We start from the raw sequence: 19,562 nt of genomic DNA on the forward strand, positions 1-19,562 counted from the left end.
AATGGGACCACCGGTGCAAGCTGGAGGGCCTGGGATGTTATTTTGAGGAACAGCCTGGACCCTCCCTCCACACATCCACCCCACCCTCCCTCATGGCAAATCCCCACCCCACCACTTTCCAAGATAGTTGTGGCTCAGCTGTTTATGCTGGGCATTGTCAGCTGTTTCGGGGATGTTGGCAGCCCATTACTGGGAACAATGCGGCTCTAAAGAGGGAGGGGTCCTTTTTTTTAAGGGCTGCCTGTTCTTATCACCGGAAATGCTTAAGCCTTTATTGTGATGGGGTGGGGGGTAGCGATCTGCCCGGGGGAGAGAAAGGCTGAGAGAATGCCAAGGCCATGAAGGAGCCATGAAGTTAGCAATGTCGGGAGGTGCTACCACGTTAGTCTCTGGTGGGGGCGGGGAATCAGAACTCCCATAGCACCTTGTCCGAGGGACAGATAATCAGAGTGGGAAGGGACCTTGTAGGTCATCTAGTCCAACCCCCTGCCCAAACCGGAGACCCTACACCATTTCTGACGAATGGCAGTCCAATCTCTTCTTGAAGGTCTCGAGTGATGAAGCTCCCACAACTTCGGAAGGCAACTTCTGTTCCATGGGTTGATTGTTCTCACTGTCAGAAAAAAAATATCTCCTTGTTTCCAGGTTGAATCTCTCCTTGTTCAGTTTCCATCCATTGTTCCTTGTCTGGCCTTGGAGAATAGCTTGGTCCCTTCCTCTCTGGGGCAGCCCCTCAAATATTGGAAGAGTGCTATCATGTCTCCCCTGGTCCTTCTCTTCCCTAGACTAGCCAAGCCTAATTCTTGAAACTGTTCTTCATAGGTTTTAGTCTCCAGTCCCCTAATTCTCCTGGTTGCTCTTCTCTGTACTTTTTCTAGAGTCTCAACATCTTTTTTATAGTGTGGTGACCAAAGCTGGATGCAGTACTCTAGGTGTGGTCTTACTAAGGCTTTATAGACTGGTATCAGTACCTCCCTTGATCTCGATTGTATCCCTCTGTTAATGCAATTTAGAATTGCATTGGCTTTTAGAACAGATTTAAAATAGACAAGAGTTTAAGCCAAGCTCAAGCTTTCGTAATTTTGGATTAAAATGTGTCCGCTTGGAAAAGCAATCCTAGAATACATTAACTTTGGAAATGAAAGATCCAGATGAGACAGAATCCACTTGCCTCCAGAAGCTGTGAATGCTCCAACACTGGAAGTTTTAAAAAAGATGTTGGATAACCATTTGTCTGAAGTGGTGTAGGATTTCCTACCTAAGCAGGGGGTTGGACTAGAAGACCTCCAAGGGCCCTTCCAACTCTGTTATTTCTAAATTTGATTCATTGGGCAGAGTGGCGGATTAACCCAGCAAATCCCAAATGATCAGACAGGGTTTAGCACAGTCTTTCTCAACCGTGGCAGCTTGAAAAGGTGTGGACTTCAATTCCCAGAATTCTAATCACACCCAAACGAAACGAAACTGAAACTAAACAAATCTAATCTAATCTAAACTGAAACTAAATAAATCAAATTGAAACTAAACTAAACTGAAACTAAACTGAACAAATCTAATCTAATCTAACTGAAACTAAACTAAATTAAATTAAATCAAATTAAACTAAATTAAATTAAAACTCTTGTTCCACCTTATCTCCCCATCAGCCGCAATCCGCGATTCTAACTTACCGGCAAGGAAGCTGAACATAAGAGCTAAACTTGAGCATCGGATCCTCATGTTATATGCCTGTGCACTGTTCTTTCTTTGTCCCTCGGCAGTAATGGGACCACTGGTGCAAGCTGGAGGGCCTGGGATGTTATTTTGAGGAACAGCCTGGACCCTCCCTCCACACATCCACCCCACCCTCCCTCATGGCAAATCTCCACCCCACCACTTTCCAAGATAGTTGTGGCTCAGCTGTTTATGCTGGGCATTGTCAGCTGTTTCGGGGATGTTGGCAGCCCATTACTGGGAACAATGCGGCTCTAAAGAGGGAGGGGTCCTTTTTTTTAAGGGCTGCCTGTTCTTATCACCGGAAATGCTTAAGCCTTTATTGTGATGGGGTGGGGGGTAGCGATCTGCCCTGGAGAGAGAAAGGCTGAGAGAATGCCAAGGCCATGAAGGAGCCATGAAGTTAGCAATGTCGGGAGGTGCTACCACGTTAGTCTCTGGTGGGGGCGGGGAATCAGAACTCCCATAGCACCTTGTCCGAGGGACAGATAATCAGAGTGGGAAGGGACCTTGTAGGTCATCTAGTCCAACCCCCTGCCCAAACCGGAGACCCTACACCATTTCTGACGAATGGCAGTCCAATCTCTTCTTGAAGGTCTCGAGTGATGAAGCTCCCACAACTTCGGAAGGCAACTTCTGTTCCATGGGTTGATTGTTCTCACTGTCAGAAAAAAAAAATCTCCTTGTTTCCAGGTTGAATCTCTCCTTGTTCAGTTTCTATCCATTGTTTCCTTGTCTGGCCTTGGAGAATAGCTTGGTCCCTTCCTCTCTGTGGCAGCCCCTCAAATATTGTCATGTCTCCCCTGGTCCTTCTCTTCCCTAGACTAGCCAAGCCTAGTTCCTGAAACCGTTCTTTATATGTTTTAGTCTCCAGTCCCCTAATTCTCCTGGTTGCTCTTTGTACTTTTTCTAGAGTCTCAACATCTTTTTTTATAGTGTGGTGACCAAAGCTGGATGCAGTACTCTAGGTGTGGTCTTACTAAGGCTTTATAGACTGGTATCAGTACCTCCCTTGATCTCGATTGTATCCCTCTGTTAATGCAATTTAGAATTACATTGGCTTTTAGAACAGATTTAAAATAGACAGAGTTTAAGCCAAGCTCAAGCTTTCGTAATTTTGGATTAAAATGTGTCTGCTGGAAAAGGTGCAATCCCTGAGATGGATACATTAACTTTGGAAATGAAAGATAAAGATGAGACAGAATATGATTTTAAAGTATGGGATAAATTCCATCAATGGTGGGGGGAAAAGGAAGGATCTAGAACTGTGAGGGCGAACCTATGGCAAACTTACCTCACTCCACATGCGCGTGCCTCACAGATGATTTTCAGCCAGTTTGAGGCCTTTTCGGCCTCCCAGAGGCTTGAGGAGGCTTCTGCAGGCTTCTGCAGGCTTTGCAGGCCAAAAACTAGCCCCATTTTGTCACTTCCTGTTTTTCTGAAAATACTGGAAGTGACGAAATGGGGCTAGTTTTCGGCCTGCAAAGCCTGCAAGCTCTGCAGAAGTCTTCCTCAAGCCTCTGGGAGGCCGAAAAGGCCTCAAACTGGCCAAAAATCAGCTGTAAGGCGCAATGCAGGTAAGGGGGCAGCGGGGATGGGTGCATGGGTGGGGTTTGCCAGCGCATGCATAGGGGGCATGGGAGGGGCGCACATTGCCTTCTGGGTGCTGGCACATGGGCACGAGCATGCAAGCACGTGCGCAATTGTGGACATAATATATTTAGTTTTCAGCAAGGCATTCGATACAGTAGACCACAACCTACTTCTTAGTAAGCTAGAAAAAAGTGGAATAGATAGCACCACCACTAGATGGATTCTCAACTGGCTGGCAAACCGTACTCAACGAGTCGTCCTTAATGGGTCTAAGTCTACATGGAGGGAAGTAAGCAGTGGGGTGCCACAAGGTTCCGTCTTAGGCCCACAACTCTTCAATATCTTCATTAACAACTTAGATGAGGGAATAGAAGGGGAACTTACCAAATTTGCAGATGATACTAAGCTGGCAGGAATAGCTAACACCCAAGAAGATAGGCTCAAGATCCAGATGGATCTTGACAGACTAGAACACTAAGCCATATCTAATAAAATGAAATTCAATATAGAGAAAAGTAAAGTCCTACACTTAGGCAAGAAAAACCAAAAGTACACCTATAGACTGGGTGAAACCAGGCTCAATAGCAGGAACTGGGAGAGGGATATTGGAGTCTTAGTGGACAACCAGCTAAATATGAGCCAGCCGTGTGCAGCAGCCACCAAAAAAGCTAATGCAATCCTAAGTTGTATTAACAGAGGGATACAGTCAAGATCAAGGGAAGTACTAATACCACTCTATAAAGCCTTAGTAAGACCACACCTAGAGTATTGCATCCAGCTTTGGTCACCACATTATAAAGAAGATGTTGAGGTTCTAGAAATAGTCCAGAGAAGAGCAACCGGGATGATTAGGGGACTGGAGGCTAAAACATACAACGAACGGTTGCAGGAACTGGGCTTGGCTAGTCTAGGGAAGAGAAGGACCAAGGGAGACATGATAGCGGTCTTCCAATATTTGAGGGGCTGCCCCAGAGAGGAAGGATTCAAGCTATTTTCTAAAACTTCTATAGGCCAGACAAGGAATAATGGATGGAAACTGAACAAGGAGAGATTTAACCTGGAAATAAGGAGAAACTTTCTGACAGTGAGAACAATCAACCCATGGAACAGCTTGCCCTTGGAAGTTGTGGGAGCGCCATCACTTGAGACTTTCAAGAAGAGATTAGACTGCCATTTGTCAGAAATGGTGTAAGGTCTCCCGCTTGGGCGGGGGGTTGGACTAGATGACCTACAAGGTCCCTTCCAACTCTGATTATCTGTAAATTTTTGGCACAGGACCCCAAAAAGGTTAGCCACCACTGATCTAGAATCAAAAGAAAGTAGGGTTGGCAGAACGGATGATTAGAAATAGAAAATATTGTATAAATGTATCAATGTACATAAAACATATGTTCCCATGCCATAATATGTATGACAAACAGGATTGTCAGGACGATCACACCACGTCCAATGTTTTTAACAATTTACTCAATAAAACTTTTGTAAAAAAAAAGTGGGGGGGGGAGAAAAGGCACCCATGATTGTAAAAAAGATGTTGAGACTCTAGAAAGAGTGCAGAGAAGAACAAGAAGGATGACTGGAGGCTAAAACATGTGAAGAACCATTGCAGGAACTGGGTATGTCTAGTCTAATGAAAAGAAGGCCTAGGGAAGACATGAGAACAGTCTTCCAATATTTGAGGGGCTGCCACAAAGAAGAGGAGGTCAAGCTATTCTCCAAAGCATCAGAATGCAGAACAAGAAACCACAGATGGAAACAAATAATGGAGAGAACCAATCTAGAATTAAGAAGAAAGTGCCTGACAGAACAATTAATCAGTGGAACAACTTGCCTTCAGAAGTTGAGGATGCTCCAACACTAGAAGTTTTTAAGAGGAGATTGGATAACCATTTCTCTGAAATAGCATAAAGTTTCCTGCTCCAGCAAGGGGTTGGACTAGAAGACCTCCAAGGTCTTTTCTGTTATTCTGAATGGTGGAAACATCCTCAAAGAATGTAAAGAAGCTACCCCAAATAAATCATCTTTTCTGACATTTCATTTCTGCAAAAAAAAAAAAAGAAACGAAAAAGAAACATCCAGCACCTGCTTACCAAGTTCCTCTGTTGAATGAGAATCCTATTTCCCAACCTTGCAACCTCTGAGACGGAATATAAAACTCTGCATATTTTCAGCGCTATTATTTGGCGATATAGGTTTCGTTTCAGATTACTTGGCACCGCTGCCTCATTGTCTGGACGCTGGGATTTGCTGGAAGCTATGTCAGCCCTTTGAAAGCAGGCCTGCTCCCTGAAACATCTTGCAATTGGTTCGATTTGTTTCCCAAACTGCAAACCTAGTTGGGTCTCAGTGTCGCATTCCCACGGTTCATTCAGCTGGGTTAGGCTTCCGGGTTTCTTCTGATTTGGATTTAGAGAATTTAGATGACCTATTTAGTGCTTCATTCGATAAAGATGTTGGATCAACGCACTATAAAGCAATAAAGCAAAGAATTAAAGGCCATAACCAACCCCGCCCCCCAAAGGAACACAGCAATGGCACTCATTAAACTGAATTAATTTCACTGGGATTAAAAATTACTCTTCCATATAATTTAACAGATTAACAGAGATGGAAAGGACCTTGGAGGGCTTCACATCCAACCCCCTATACAAATTCAGATAAATTGTTGTCTTGTTGTGGTTCGCCGGCAGCAGAATCGGACAGTGGGGAAGAACGGGGGATGCGTCAGGGAATCTGGGGAGGACTTGGACAAGGGTCCTGCGTCCGACGCAGAGATGGGGCCAGGATCATCTCGGAGTTGTGTGCTGACTCCAGAGCCTCCAGAGTCTGGCAGCAGCGAGGCCAATGAACAAGGGGAGCCTGTTCCCAGTGCGCTTCTGCGCAGAGCTGCTAGAAGGCAAGAGCAGCGCAGACAAAAGGGGCGATTTGGGAGTAAAGCTTGGAGGTGATTGTCCCTCCCCTAAGGTATAAAGGAAGTGCAAAGGTAGAGAAACCTTTGCAGGAAGCAAAGTCGTTCGCTCTGTTCAGATTAAACCTTGAAGATCTGTGTGGACTTTGTACTTCGGTTGGCTGTTTACAGTTAATTTGGCACTTTAGTTGTTGGCAGCCATTCAAAGGAGATAAAGGTGGGTGCTTATCTCGAGGGACTGTTTGGGACTCATTAGGGGTTGGGAATGAAAATAATTCCCAGTGTTGAAATAAAGCAAGAGTTGTTTGGACTAAGCGTGTGCTTAATTATGGTCTCAGTTCTTCATATGTTTTAGCCTCCAGTCCCCTAATCATCTTTGTTGCTCTTCTTTGCACTATTTCCAGAATCTCAACATCTTTTTTGTATTGTGGCAACCAAAATTGGATGAAATATTTCAAATGTAGTCTTACCAAGGGTGATATTAACACTCCACGTGATCTTGATTCTATCCCTCTGTTTAATGCAGCCCAGAACTGTGTAAGCTTTTTTTGGTGGCTGCCACACACTGCTGGCTCATATTTAAGTGATTACCCACTAGGACTCCAATACTGCTCTCACAGTTACTATTCTTGAGCCAGATACCACCTATTCTAAACCTGTGAATTCAGGGTTGTTGTTGTTTTTGCCAAAACCTTACTTTGTTGGAATTCATTGATGGAATGTATTTTTATGCAACAACTATAGTGGTATTTAGCCAATAGATGGCAGTGTTTTCAAGTTTGGATCTATGGTATGTATGGTATATACTCTAAGCCAGAGATGTCAAAACTCGTGTCGTCACCTTGTTGTCATGTGATGTATCGTGACTTTCCCCCTCGCCGAAACCTGGGGTGGGCATGGCCAGCGTGTGACACCCCTGCTCTAAGCTCTTTTGTTCCAAGTAGTTTCCTGTTTCAGATAAATAATTGAGCAGTAAAACACATGGTGACTGTACTTTTTATTTGCTTTTTATGGTGCTTTATCTAAAACAGAATTTGTAATGGTTTTTTCTCACCGTCAGGTTTTGTTTTGTTAGAATTTCTTTCAGTCTTATTTCTCATCCACCCACTTACAACAAAGACAGAATAACAGAGTTGGAAGGGACCTTGGAGGTCTTGTAGTCCAACCCACTTGTCAGCCTCAAGATATCTTCACCCCTCTCTATTCCTTGTTTGTTGCTATGCCATTTTTCTCTTTCGGCTGTCATGAAACGGTGGGAGGGGGGAATCTTGGAGGGGAAGAAGGCAGGAGGTGTTTTGCATTCCTTTGCTGGGTTAAGAAGGGGAGGGGGGATTCTTTTCTTTAACTTTCCATTTCTTCGCTAGCCTCTGTCCTTTTCTGCGCAACCGCGAACTTTTATCAAAATATGTCAAGGTCACTGACAGTAGCCTCATCATCACCTGGAGATGACCACATGATCCTATTCAGAAGTTTTAATTGGAAGAATCATTTGATCTTTGGAGGGGGGGAGCAATTATATCCTTTTGTATATGTGTTTTGCCCGCCAGTTTCTCAGTTTCGGAATTGATTCTGTTGCTACCACATCACTTTCCAGTAAAAGAATAATTCTGCTCTACACCATGGAGTCTGAGTGTTTCTTTCTTGGGATTTAGAGGGAGCACAGTCTGACATTATTCCGAAACTCAGACATCAACCCACCCGGAGAAAACAGCAACTTTTCTTCCGAGGGGGTTTCATCTCATGTCGTCTCCAGCCAGCGATGAAGAGGACCAGGGAGGAGACCCCCATACCATTCCAGACAAATGGTTGTCCAATCTCTTCTTAAAAACCTCTAGTGTTAGAGCATCCACAACTTCAGGGGGATACTCATTCCACTGATTAAAGGTTCTGTGACCTTGGGTGTGTATTTAGGAAACTCACAATAGCAATCAATGTGGTGTTTGCATCATTTCTCCCCTCCCGGATTCCCTCTGGCGGCAGCTGTCTCTCTCGTAACCTCACCCTGAGGCTTTGCATTCTCAACCAGGGAGCTTCAGCTGCTTTGAATGTAATGAGACCACTTCTGAGAGAACTGTTTCCCCGATGGGCTTGAGCGTTTCTCCATGACACCTGACCTCCTAACCTTATTTCCACACATCAGCTGGCACAACAGCTGTCAGGAGGTGTGCCCAGCCCCTAGCATTAAAAATAAACCTAGCAGTTTATAGCAGGGGTCTACAAACTCGGCAACTTTTAAGATTTGTGGACTCCAGCTCCCAGAATTCCTGCTGGCTGAGGAATTCTGGGAGTTTTAACAGAATAATACAGTTGGAAGGGACCTTGGAGATCTTCTAGTCCAACCCCCTGCTCTCGCAGCAGACACGATGCCATTTCAGATAAATGGATATCCAATCTCTTCTTGAAAGCCTCCAGTGATGAAGCACCCAAAACTTCTGGAGCAAGTTGTTCCACGTGTTAATTTTCCTCCCTGTTAGGAGGTTTCTGCTTAATTCCAGGTTTTTCTTCCCTTGATTAGTTTCCATCCATTGCTTCTTGTCCTGCCTTCAGGTGCTTTGGAGAATAGCTTGATCCCCTCTTCTTCTTCGTAGCAACCCCTAAAATATCGGAAGACTGACATCATGTCATCCCTAGTCCTTCTTTTCATTAAACTAGACATATACTCAATTCCTGCAACTGTTCTTCATATGTTTCATTCTCCAATCCCCTAATCATTTTAAAGTTTGCCAAGCTTGAAGACACCCGGTTTATAACAACCTTTTCCCCCCCATCCTGGTCCCTGGCTCAGGGTATTTGTTTTTCAGCTCCATTCACTTTGTTTTTCACAAAGTGAATGTTTTTCACAAAGTGAATGGAGCTGAAGAGAAGAATGGCTGAGCCTGGTTAAAAAAAGGTGGGACTTCCTAACCTTTTTGGATACTTCTCTTAACTCCTTGTTCTCTGCCTCTGTCTGCATTCACAGAACACGCTTAACCAAGTATGTGCTAACCAACTTGTTTTCACCATATTGGATACTAGCTCGATACCCGTGCTTCGCTACGAAACTATGTGATCCGGCTTAGTTTTTGGGGAGGAAAATAAGGGGGGCGGGATTTCTGTCTCTGCCTACCAGCATCCATCGGTAGTCCTCTGGCTAGCGTTCTGTCAGTGTGTGAGAGAGTTGAGGGCTGTTTGGAAACTGAAACAGTATTTGCTGTGTGAGCAAGAAGGAGACAGCAAGGAGTTTGGGCATGGCTTAGCTCAACTGTTCTGTACTAAAGCTACTTGGTGCTGTGAAACTGAGACTGAAACCGAAACTCCTCTCCTCTGCTTGTGTTTTGCATTTGGAACATATTTCTTTTCAGGTGGGGTGGGGGAGTAGAACTCGTTAGCATCAGAGCATGATAATAATAATAATAATAATAATAATAATAATAATAATAATAATAATAATAATAATAATAATAATAATAATAATAATAATAATAATAATAATAATATAGGACATACTAACAACTCTGATGGTCATTTCAAAAAATCCTTTCTTAGTGAGCCCCTAGAAGCCAAGAGGAACATATATGCCAAATTTCAACTTTGTAGGCTTTACAGTTCTGGAGATTTTGTGATGATGCGTGAGTAGTATTTCACTTTTATATATATAGAAGATAGCATACAGATGAATCCATTGGAAAATGTGTGGTCAAAGGGCTTGAAATTTCCATTACGTTAGGATCTTAAAGAGAATTTTTAAAAATAAAATCTACATTATTTTATTTGTTTATCCAATTTCTATAGCCACCCAATTCAACCAAGCTGTTCTGGATGGCTTACAATTCTACTGACATCAGAGAAATTATCTAGAATGTATAAAGGCACTTCAAATATATATTGAGAATGTGAACAACATGGTGGGACATTTTATCATGTTTGATGGACACATAAAAAAAACAACTTTAAAATGGATTCAAATACACACAGAGGATTTTAAAGATTAATACAGGTAGTCCTCATCTTACAACAGCTCGTTTAATGACCATTTGAAGTTACAACAGTACTGAAAAAAAGTGACTTATTCCTCACACTTATGACCATTGCAGCATCCCCATAGCTACATGAACAAAATTCAGATGCTGGGCAATTGATTCATATTTACAACAGTTGCAGTGTCCCAGGGTCACTTGATCCCCTTTTGCGACCTTCTGACAAGCAAAGTCAGTACGGAAGCCATTTAACAACCACGTTAGTAACAACTCCAATGATTCATTTAGCAACCGAGGCAAGAAAGTTCGTGAAATGGGGCAAAAGACTCATTTAACAACTGTCTCACTTAGCCACAGAAATCTTAAGCTCGGTTGTTGTTGTAAGTCAAGGATTACTTGAAACTTTTCCTTTGAGGACTGATGGGTGTAGAGTTAGAAAAAAAAAAGTCATAGAAAATTATTTCAGTATATATGTGTCAGCGTTCCAGAAAACCTCCACTCCAACCAATAACTCCAAGACAGACACCTTCTTAAAAGTTCTTTTTATTTTGGATAGTAAACTGGCACAACTGGGGGATCCCGAATCTGAAAGTTCCGGGCTTCCTTACAATAAGTAAAAATTACAAATCTATCCCCTGCACCCATTATCGCATCATATGCCCCAATCACCATCCGTCCCAACTTAAGACTTCCCCTCACTTATGCGCAAAATAACACGACCTTGAATTAGAAAAAGAATGTTATTATGTCTAACTACATACACTCCAAGAAATTCCCCCCCCCTCACATTTTCCCAGCTCAAAATGTGTCAGCGTGGGAGCATCTGGTCTCAATATGGCTTCCAAAGCTAACAATATGATTAATGCAACAACAAGATTTATGCACAAAGATGGAAAGATTCTGCATTACCCCTATGCAGGAATGGGTGGTGAAATCAACAGACACCCCCCCCAAGATGAATAAAATAACTTTTTAAAACAAAGAATCATCAAAATCCTCAGAAACAACAACCAAAACATCCCTTTGCCTTCTCAGATTTTCCCAAACACCCTTGGGAAACTGCCTTTATTAAATTCTCATTTCTCATTCTTGGCAACTTTACAATGTCTGGACTTCAACTCCCAGCATTCCCCAGGCGGCATAGAATTCTGGGAGTTGAAGTCCAAATGCCTCAAATGGCTGAGAAACCCAGGGAATAGAATTACAACAAAAATCAAAAATAACTTAAAGGAACACAACCCTCTGGATATTTGGGGTGAGGGAGCCACAGCAAGGGCCTGTGCGATCTCCCATTGTGATCAGCAGTGCTACCGGTTTGGACCGGTTCAACTGAACCGGTAGTAAAAAAAAAAAAAAAAGCCTCCCACGATCAGCTGAGAGGAGAAAAAAGAGAAAAGCTGAGAGGAGAAAAAAGAGAAAAGCTGATAGGTGAAGGAAGAGAAAAGCTGAGAGGAGAAAGAAGAGAAAAACTCAGAGGAGAAAAAGAGAAAAGCTGAGAGGAAAAAGAGGAGAAAAGCTGAGAGGAGAAAGAAGAGAAAAGCTGAGAGGAGAAAGAGGAGAAAAGCTGAGGGGAGAAAGAGGAGAAAAGCTGAGAGGAGAAAGAGGAGAAAAGCTGAGAGGAGAAAGAGGAGAAAAGCTGAGAGGAAAAAGAAGAGAAAAGCTGAGAGGAAAAAGAAGAGAAAAGCTGAGGGGAGAAAGAAGAGTAAAGCTGAGAGGAGAAGGAAGAGAGAAAAGCTGAGGGAGAGGGAAGAGAAAAGTTGAGAGGAGAAAGAAGAGAAAAGATGAGAGGAGAAAGAAGAGAAAAGCTGAGAGGAGAAAGAGGAAAAACGCTGAGAGGAGAAAGAGGAGAAAAGCTGAGAGGAGAAAGAAGAGAAAAGCTGAGAGGAGAAAGAGGAGAAAAGCTGAGAGGAAAAAGAAGAGAAAAGCTGAGGGGAGAAAGAAGAGTAAAGCTGAGAGGAGAAGGAAGAGAAAAGCTGAGGGGAGAGGGAAGAGAAAAGTTGAGAGGAGAAAGAAGAGAAAAGCTGAGAGGAGAAAGAAGAGAAAAGCTGAGGAGAAAGAGGAGAAAAGATGAGAGGAGAAAGAAGAGAAAAGCTGAGAGGAGAAAGAGGAGAAAAGCTGAGAGGAGAAAGAAGAGAAAAGCTGAGAGGAGAAAGAAGAGAAAAGCTGAGAAGAGAAAGAAGAGAAAAGCTGAGAGGAGAAAGAAGAGAAAAGCTGAGGGGAGAAAGAAGAGAAAAGCTGAGGGAGAAAGAAGAGAAAAGCTGAGGGGAGAAAGAGGAGAAAAGCTGAGAGAAGAAAGAAGAGAAAAGCTGAGAGGAGAAAGAAGAGAAAAGCTGAGGGGAGAAAGAGGAGAAAAGCTGAGAGGAGAAAGAAGAGAAAAGCTGAGAGGAGAAAGAAGAGAAAAGCTGAGAGGAGAAAGAAGAGAAAAGCTGAGAGGAGAAAGAGGAGAAAAGCTTAGAGGAGAAAGAAGAGAAAAGCTGAGAGGAGAAAGAAGAGAAAAGCTGAGAGGAGAAAGAGGAGAAAAGCTGAGAGGAAAAGAAGAGAAAAGCTGAGAGGAGAAAGAAGAGAAAAGCTGAGAGGAGAAAAGCTGAGAGGAGAAAAGCTGAGGAGAAAAGCTGAGAGGAGAAAAGCTGAGAGGAGAAAGAAGAGAAAAGCTGAGAGGAGAAAGAAGAGAAAAGTGCAGGATCGCCCCCCCCCACCTGCCCCTGTGCTTTTTCTCTTCTTTATCCTCTCAGCTGATTGGCACTGCAGGACTCAGCGGGTGTGGGGAAAGCTGCGCACAAGTGGAAGAGGTAGGATCCCACTGCTGGTCGCAATCCACTGAATCTGGCAGCTGTGACAGGTGTTCTGAACAGCAGTATTGGTGCCCAGGAGCAGGGCAAGCCCTCAGCTGTTGATAGAGCGCGTGTTATTCTCATTGTAGTCGTAAGGGTCACCCTCAAAGGGCAAGAGGGGAGGGTCATTGTAGATTCCCACCAAGAAGATCCATAAGGTCCCAAGGCTCAGAATGGGAGTCACCAAGAAGAGGCAGAGGCGGTCCACGGTCCGAGCCACGCGATTCCAGTTATCCTTTTCCTGAAAAGGTAAAATAATAAGAATTTGAAAAGGGCCTTTCCTACACTCTGCAAGGAACTCAAAAGCTATGTTCACAGCAGGAAAGTAAGACTCGTGGACTTCAACTCCCAGAATTCCTCAGCCAGCCATGTTGGCTGAGGAATTCTGGGAGTTGAAATCCGCAGGTCTTAAAGTGGCCAACATTGGAGTCTGGTGGGTGGTACTTAGACAGCAGACTAAGCTTGAACCTGGCTTAATTCAGCAACCAGGTTAAGTGAGTTTTGTGACAGCACCGTACACCTCTCCATGGCTTTCCCCATTTCTGGCCAACTGCTGACCAGGTTCTGCTACAGAAAATGAAAATATTACAGCTATAGTAGTATGGCTCATGAGAAAAGTCCATTGGGTTAATTGCTTTGGCTACACATTTATTTCAAACTTTACAGTATTAGTTTTACGCTTTTAGAGATACTCCTCGACTTACAACAGTTCATTAAGGGACCAAAGTTACAACGGCACTGAAAAAAGCGACTTATGACCGTTTTTCACACTTATGACCATTTCAGCATCCCTATAGTCACGTGATCAAAATTTGGATGCTTGGCAACTATTTATTTATGTTCATATATTTATTGGCAACTATTTATTTATGTTCATATATTTATTGGCAACTATTTATTTATGTTCATATAAATACTCATATTTATATATCAACTCATATTTAGTCCCAGTGATTCCCTTTCTGACAACCCAAGTCCACGGGGAAGCCAGATTCACTTAACAGTCCTGTCCCTAACTTAACAACGGCAGTGGTTCACTTAATGACAGTGGCAAGAAAGGTCGTAAAATGGGGCAAAATTCACTCAACAACTGTTTCACTTAGCAATGGAAATGTTGGGCTCAATTGTGGTTGTAAGTTGAGGACTACCTGCAGTGCAAGCTCCCGGTTGGGAAAATCTGTTCTCAAGCACAGTCAGAAGGATAGTGGTCTGACCGAGGCTTCCCTAAAAAACAATAAGCCGACTCTTTGTCCCAGCAAAATCCTTTTTATTAAACGAAGGTAAATTTCTTGCATTCACCTTCAGCCAAAGGCCTGGCAAACAGTCTTCCAAGGGTATAATTAGGAGCACAGACCTTATCTGGCTTGGAGAGCTGCCGAGTAAATGTTTCCAAACGTGGTGCTAACAAGGAAGGACTCGGCACAGAGTCTCCAAGATGCACAGACAGATCTTCACACTGCTGCAATGAACCAATTGTTTCCTGCAAAAGCCCCCTCCCCTTTTGCTCTCCTTTTTATCCCTATGGGAGGGGCCATTCACCTTCCACCTGTGGCCTTACTCCCACATCGACCCTTAGTTTGTAATTGTTCTTTTCTTTTGGCAGCTCTGTGCATGCGCAGGCTGGGAACTGGCTCCAGCTGCTCCCCCGCCTCACTGCTGTCCGACTCCAAAGGCAGCTGACGACTGCCAGCCTGCCCTGGCCCCATCTCTGCCTCAGACGCAGAGCCCTTGTCCGAGCCTTCCTCAGCCTTCAGGACTGGCTCATGTTCCTCCCCAACCTCCTCACTGTCCAACTCTGCTGCCAGCTCCACTAGCTGCCCGCAGGCCACAACAGATCATCTGGAGAAGCAAAGATAAGTTGGCGAACTTCAAGGTGGTTTTTTTTTCACCCCTACCTCATTATAACTGTTCTTCTCCTGCATGTGCTTCACGATGAAGTTGGCTCCAGCAACGGCTGGCTTGATCTCATTGTACAGCTGGTCCTGCAAATCACCTGCCGCGTGGGGGTTTGGTCCTGGGGAAGAGAAAAGAAGGAAGCTCTGAGTCAGGGAACGAAAAGATCTAGAAAGCTGCAATATGAGGGCTGGGGGTGGCGCAGTGGTCAGAATGCAGTACTGCATGCTAACTCTGCCCACTCTCAGCAGTTCGATCCTGACTGGTTCACTGTATACATGTCTTTCTTGGTTCTTATAGCCCAGGGGTCAGTAACCCGCAGCTCTGGAGTCGTATGTGCTCTTTCACCCCTCTGCTGCGGCTCCCTATTGCCAGTTGGCTCCACAATTGATAGGGCTTTCGATTAGTACAGATAGAGGGGCGGAGGGGAGGAAATTGCCACGCTGGAAGAAGACTCTATGGTGGGGGAACCGGACTTCCAGTCAGCAGAGGAAAAAGGACGCTGCGCTAGGAGGAGACTCTATGGTGAGGGAATCGGACATCCTGTCAGCAGAGGAAAAAGGATGCCACGTTAGGAGGAGACTCTATGGTGGGGGAACTGGACTTCTGGTCAGCAGAGGAAAAAGGATGCCGCGCTAGGAGGAGACTCTATGGTGGGGGGAACCAGACTTCCGGTCTGGTCCAGAATTGGACAGGGGTGCTTTTGGTTAGAACCTTTGTGGCTCTTTGTGAATTAAAGTTTGCCAGCCACTGTTATAACCCGACAGGTACCCAGCCATTGCCTTCCTGCGTGTCATGAACCAGGGCGTTTAAATGAGATTGGATGAGGAAACTTTTCAGTGGTGTCCATGCTGCCATGAGACACGATGGCTTAACGATAACCACTGGCCTGTCTCCTCTGCCGCTCCCATTCCCCTTTGCGGGCTTACGTGCAGGGGTAATCCGACTCGTTAAGCCATGCCTCTCCGACTGCTTCTCAAACATGAGCTCGCTGCGGGATTTAATGGTGAAATATTCCTCCGCCTTGACGATGTAACCGACCGAGCTAGAACGCCGGATCGAGAAGCCATCCTGCGGCGTGGGGTTGCTCTCCTCTGGCTTGGACATGTGCAGCAGGCGAGGAAGGGTGTCAAGGAACAACTGCAGAGAGGAGAAGGAAAAGGGGAAAGTGATTTTTTCAACGTCCCAGTCGGGGCGGTAGCTTAAAGATCTCCTGATGGTGTCCCATCCAAGTCTCAAAATAAAGCCAAGTGGATTAGAGGCAGCCACCCAGATGCGTGTGCCAGAATGGGCCCTTTCAGAACTACACAACACAGAAAGAATGGAAGTGTTTGTCCCAAAGGTGCTTTTTTTTTTCTCAAGAGGAAACTGGAGTTTCTTGTTATGCTTTGAAGACATTTCGCTTCTCATCCGAGAAACTTCTTCGGCTTTGACTGGATGGAGGGGAATGGAAGGATTTATACTCCTTGCAGACAGCTGGTCATTTGCATCCTTTTAGAGAGTTGTTGAGGCCACTTGGAGTCGCAATGGTGCTTTTTTCAAGAGGCAACCAGACTTTCTGTTTTTTCTTTGGAGACATTTCACTTCTCATCCGAGAAGCTGCTTCAGCTCTGGTTTGGATGGTGGGGAATGGAAGGATTTTTACTCCTTGCAGACAGCTGGTCATTTGCATCCTTTTAGAGGGTGGTTAAGGCCACTTGGAGGTAGTAGTGCAAAGCCTGAGGACACAGATAAAGCTCCAAGTGGCAAAGTCCTACTTTTGGACAGAGAGGACTGCTGGCTTGAAAAAGGAGCCGAAGAGGCCATCGATAGCAAAACTGAACAGCCCCCTCTCTCAACAGAGGGTGGGGGATATGACATCATCTCTCTCCAATCTATAACACAGTCCTTTCAGCAGTTACAAGAAGGCTCCACACCCATTTGCACCACTCAGGTGGCTCTAAGGATACAGATGAACCTCCAAGTGGCCTCAACAACCCTCTAAAAGGATGCAAATGACCAGCTGTCTGCAAGGAGTATAAATCCTTCCATTGCCCACCATCCAGTCAGAGCTGAAGAAGCTTCTTGGATGAGAAGCAAAATGTCTTCAAAAGAAAAAAACAAAGAAAGTCCAGTTGCCTCTTGGGAAAAAAAAAAGCACCTTTGGGACAACTGTGACCTGGATGACTGAGAATCTCTCCAGACAATGGAATTGTTTGAGGTCTATGGAGATTCTCAGCCAGCCGGGTCATGGTTTTGTCCCAAAGTTGCTTTTTCAAAAGGCAACTGGACTTTGTTTTTCCTTGAAGATATCTGGATTATTTTTTTTCTGGAAGAGGTTTCACTCCTCATCCGAGAAGCATTCAGTCAGAACTGAGGAGGCTTCTTGGATGAGAAGCAAAACCTCTTCCAGAAAAAAAAAAACACCAAGAAAGTCCAGTTGCCATTTGAAAAAGCAACTTTGGGACAAAACCATGACCTGGAGGACTGTGGGAAATGGGACCTGTCAGCAGTTGTAATAGTATATGAGAAAGACCTTTGGGGGAAAGGTCGAGAGACGCCATCAAGGGAATGGTAGCGTCATGCCCCTGTCGGAATCTGACTTGGAGGAGGAAGCTGAGCAGCTGACAGGGAGTAAGAGTGTGACTCCATTGGCTGTGGAAGAAACTGGGGAAGGGCAAAGTCCAGCTGGACAGAGCAGGGGAGAGGTAGAACAAGGGAGAGGGAATTCAGAGAAAGACCCAGGCCCACCCCCTCTTCATCCTAGGGCACGCAGGGAAGAACGGAGAAGGGAGCAACATGAGTTGCGTGGCTTACAGGGGAGGAAAGGGCCCTGATTCCCTTCATTAGCTGCAGCTGGGAGCACAGTGTATAACAAAGGCAAGCTACGTGCAGCAAGTTGTTGGGAGCAAAAGTCACTTTATCTTGTATCGTAGTGGCTTATCTGTGTTCCTGACGTCTTCCCAACTGTGTTGAGTTATTGCCGTGCATTCAAGTCTGGAATTCTTGCTCCTGCCCTGCCGGACTAATTACTTCAGTTTGGCTTGTTTGGACTTTAAGTTACAGTCTGTGTTGCTTATGTTTTGGACTGAATTCTCTGCAGCCAAAGGCTGTTCCTGGGAGAGTTTTTCTCCAGCCAGAAGGTAACCTGGACATTGAGGACGAAGTTGGAGATAATGAAGGGATTCTTATTGCTTATCTGACTGTGTTGCCTTTGTGCCACGCCACGGTCATCACAGGTTAGATAAGAGACTCCTTAGCCTGCAGCTGCATAATAGGCAGGGCAAGAGGCTTACAAGGGACCCTCCCTAGTTTCTTGGGATGTAAAGGAGACGGGAGAAAAATCCTGTTGATTGCAAAATTCTGTTAATGGAGCTTCACAATCAAGTGGGATTAGCTCATCTGGTTGTATTTCCTGTCTGAGTCCACTCTGATAAACCAGGTTTTCTAAAATGATGGGGAACCTAGAAAACGGGTTAATTCAGGCCCTGCTTCAAACAGATTGCCTGAATAGAGTTTCTGAACTTACTGGAGACAAAACATGTTTATTTCTTTTTATTTCGCGGGAATATTGACTTGGGAAAATTAATCCTCTATTAACAAGCACAATTAACTCCAACATTTCTGTTTCTAAGCAGGACAGTTGTTAGGTGGGTTTTGCCCCATTTTGCGACCTTTCCTGCAAGGCATTAAGTGAATCGCTGGTCGCAAGCGTGAAAAATCCATCACAAATCACTTTCTTCAGTGCCGTTAGAACTTTGAACGGCTATTCCACTGATTTATTTTTTTATTTCATTTAGAAAAATAGCCGATAGCTTAGCGTTGCCTGGGTATTTGTTTATCCTAATCCTGTATTAGACAGGAAAACCCTTGATTTCGGCAACAAATGTTTTCCCTGTTCCCCGTTGAAAATGTCCAGAACAAACGTAATTTCTAATGTTGGATTTTCCCTCTTACCAGAGAGACCCTCCTTGTGGAGTACTGTGGAACTGTTACCATGGCAACTCCACAGCGCTGTACAGGAGAAGCCATTTGAAGGCAGTATGGTAGAAACCATTTGAAGGCACAACAGGCTGTATCTTAAGAACATATAACCCGAGGGGTGTTAGGGGTGTCTTACCCCACCAGTATTTGTTTCCAGAGAGTAAGTAATCTGTGTACCAAGTTTGGCTGAAATTGCTTGAGGCGTTCCAGAGTTATGCCGGAACAAACAAACACACACACACACAGCCATTTTTTTTATATATAGAAAATTTCTACGGCCGCTGACTTGCATGTGGCGATGCAAAGCAGTGGTTCAAGGAATGGTTGCAATTCAAGGGTTATCTATATTTTAGATCGTTGCTTCCGGCTTACCTCTTTGGTCCATTCAGAGAAAACATGGGTACTGGGGCTCCGAAAATGAATGTTGAGCTCCACGGTACACATCACTACGACTGCAGTCACGAGAAGCATGACGAAGAGCAGGTACCTATTAACCGCATACATGACCATTTACAAAATAGCAAGAGCAAGAGCACTTAGATTTATATACTGCTTCACAGTGCTTTACAGTCCACTCTAAGCAGTTTGCAGAGTCAGCCTCTTGCCCCCAACAATCTGGGTCCTCATTTTATCCACCTCGGAAGGATGGAAGGCTGAGTCAACCTTGAGCCGGTCAGGATCAAACTTCAGACTGTGGGCAGAGTT

The 19,562-nt window shown here is 44.5% G+C and overlaps 1 protein-coding gene across 2 annotated transcripts in view; it reads right to left on the reverse strand.

Moving 5' to 3' along the window:
• Positions 1-11,879: 11,879 nt before the first annotated feature.
• CHRND (cholinergic receptor nicotinic delta subunit) overlaps positions 11,880-19,562 on the reverse strand; it is a 30,446-nt gene continuing 22,763 nt past the window's right edge. The window contains exons 9-12 of one of the 2 annotated variants that reach the window (XM_087965524.1): positions 19,230-19,344; positions 15,824-16,034; positions 14,897-15,015; positions 11,880-13,242 (exon numbers count right to left, since the gene is read on the reverse strand). In XM_087965524.1, the coding sequence (XP_087821650.1) occupies positions 13,054-13,242; positions 14,897-15,015; positions 15,824-16,034; positions 19,230-19,344 (634 nt within the window). In that variant the 3' untranslated portion in view covers positions 11,880-13,053. The remainder of the gene's footprint in view (positions 13,243-14,896; positions 15,016-15,823; positions 16,035-19,229; positions 19,345-19,562) is intronic. The other variant, XM_087965523.1, reaches the window with a different exon arrangement.

This window comes from Notechis scutatus, chromosome 4 (genome assembly GCF_049901735.1).
Source record: "Notechis scutatus isolate UNSWTSFEM ecotype Mainland chromosome 4, rNotScu1.2, whole genome shotgun sequence".
In the NCBI taxonomy this organism is placed as follows: Eukaryota; Metazoa; Chordata; class Lepidosauria; order Squamata; family Elapidae; genus Notechis; species Notechis scutatus.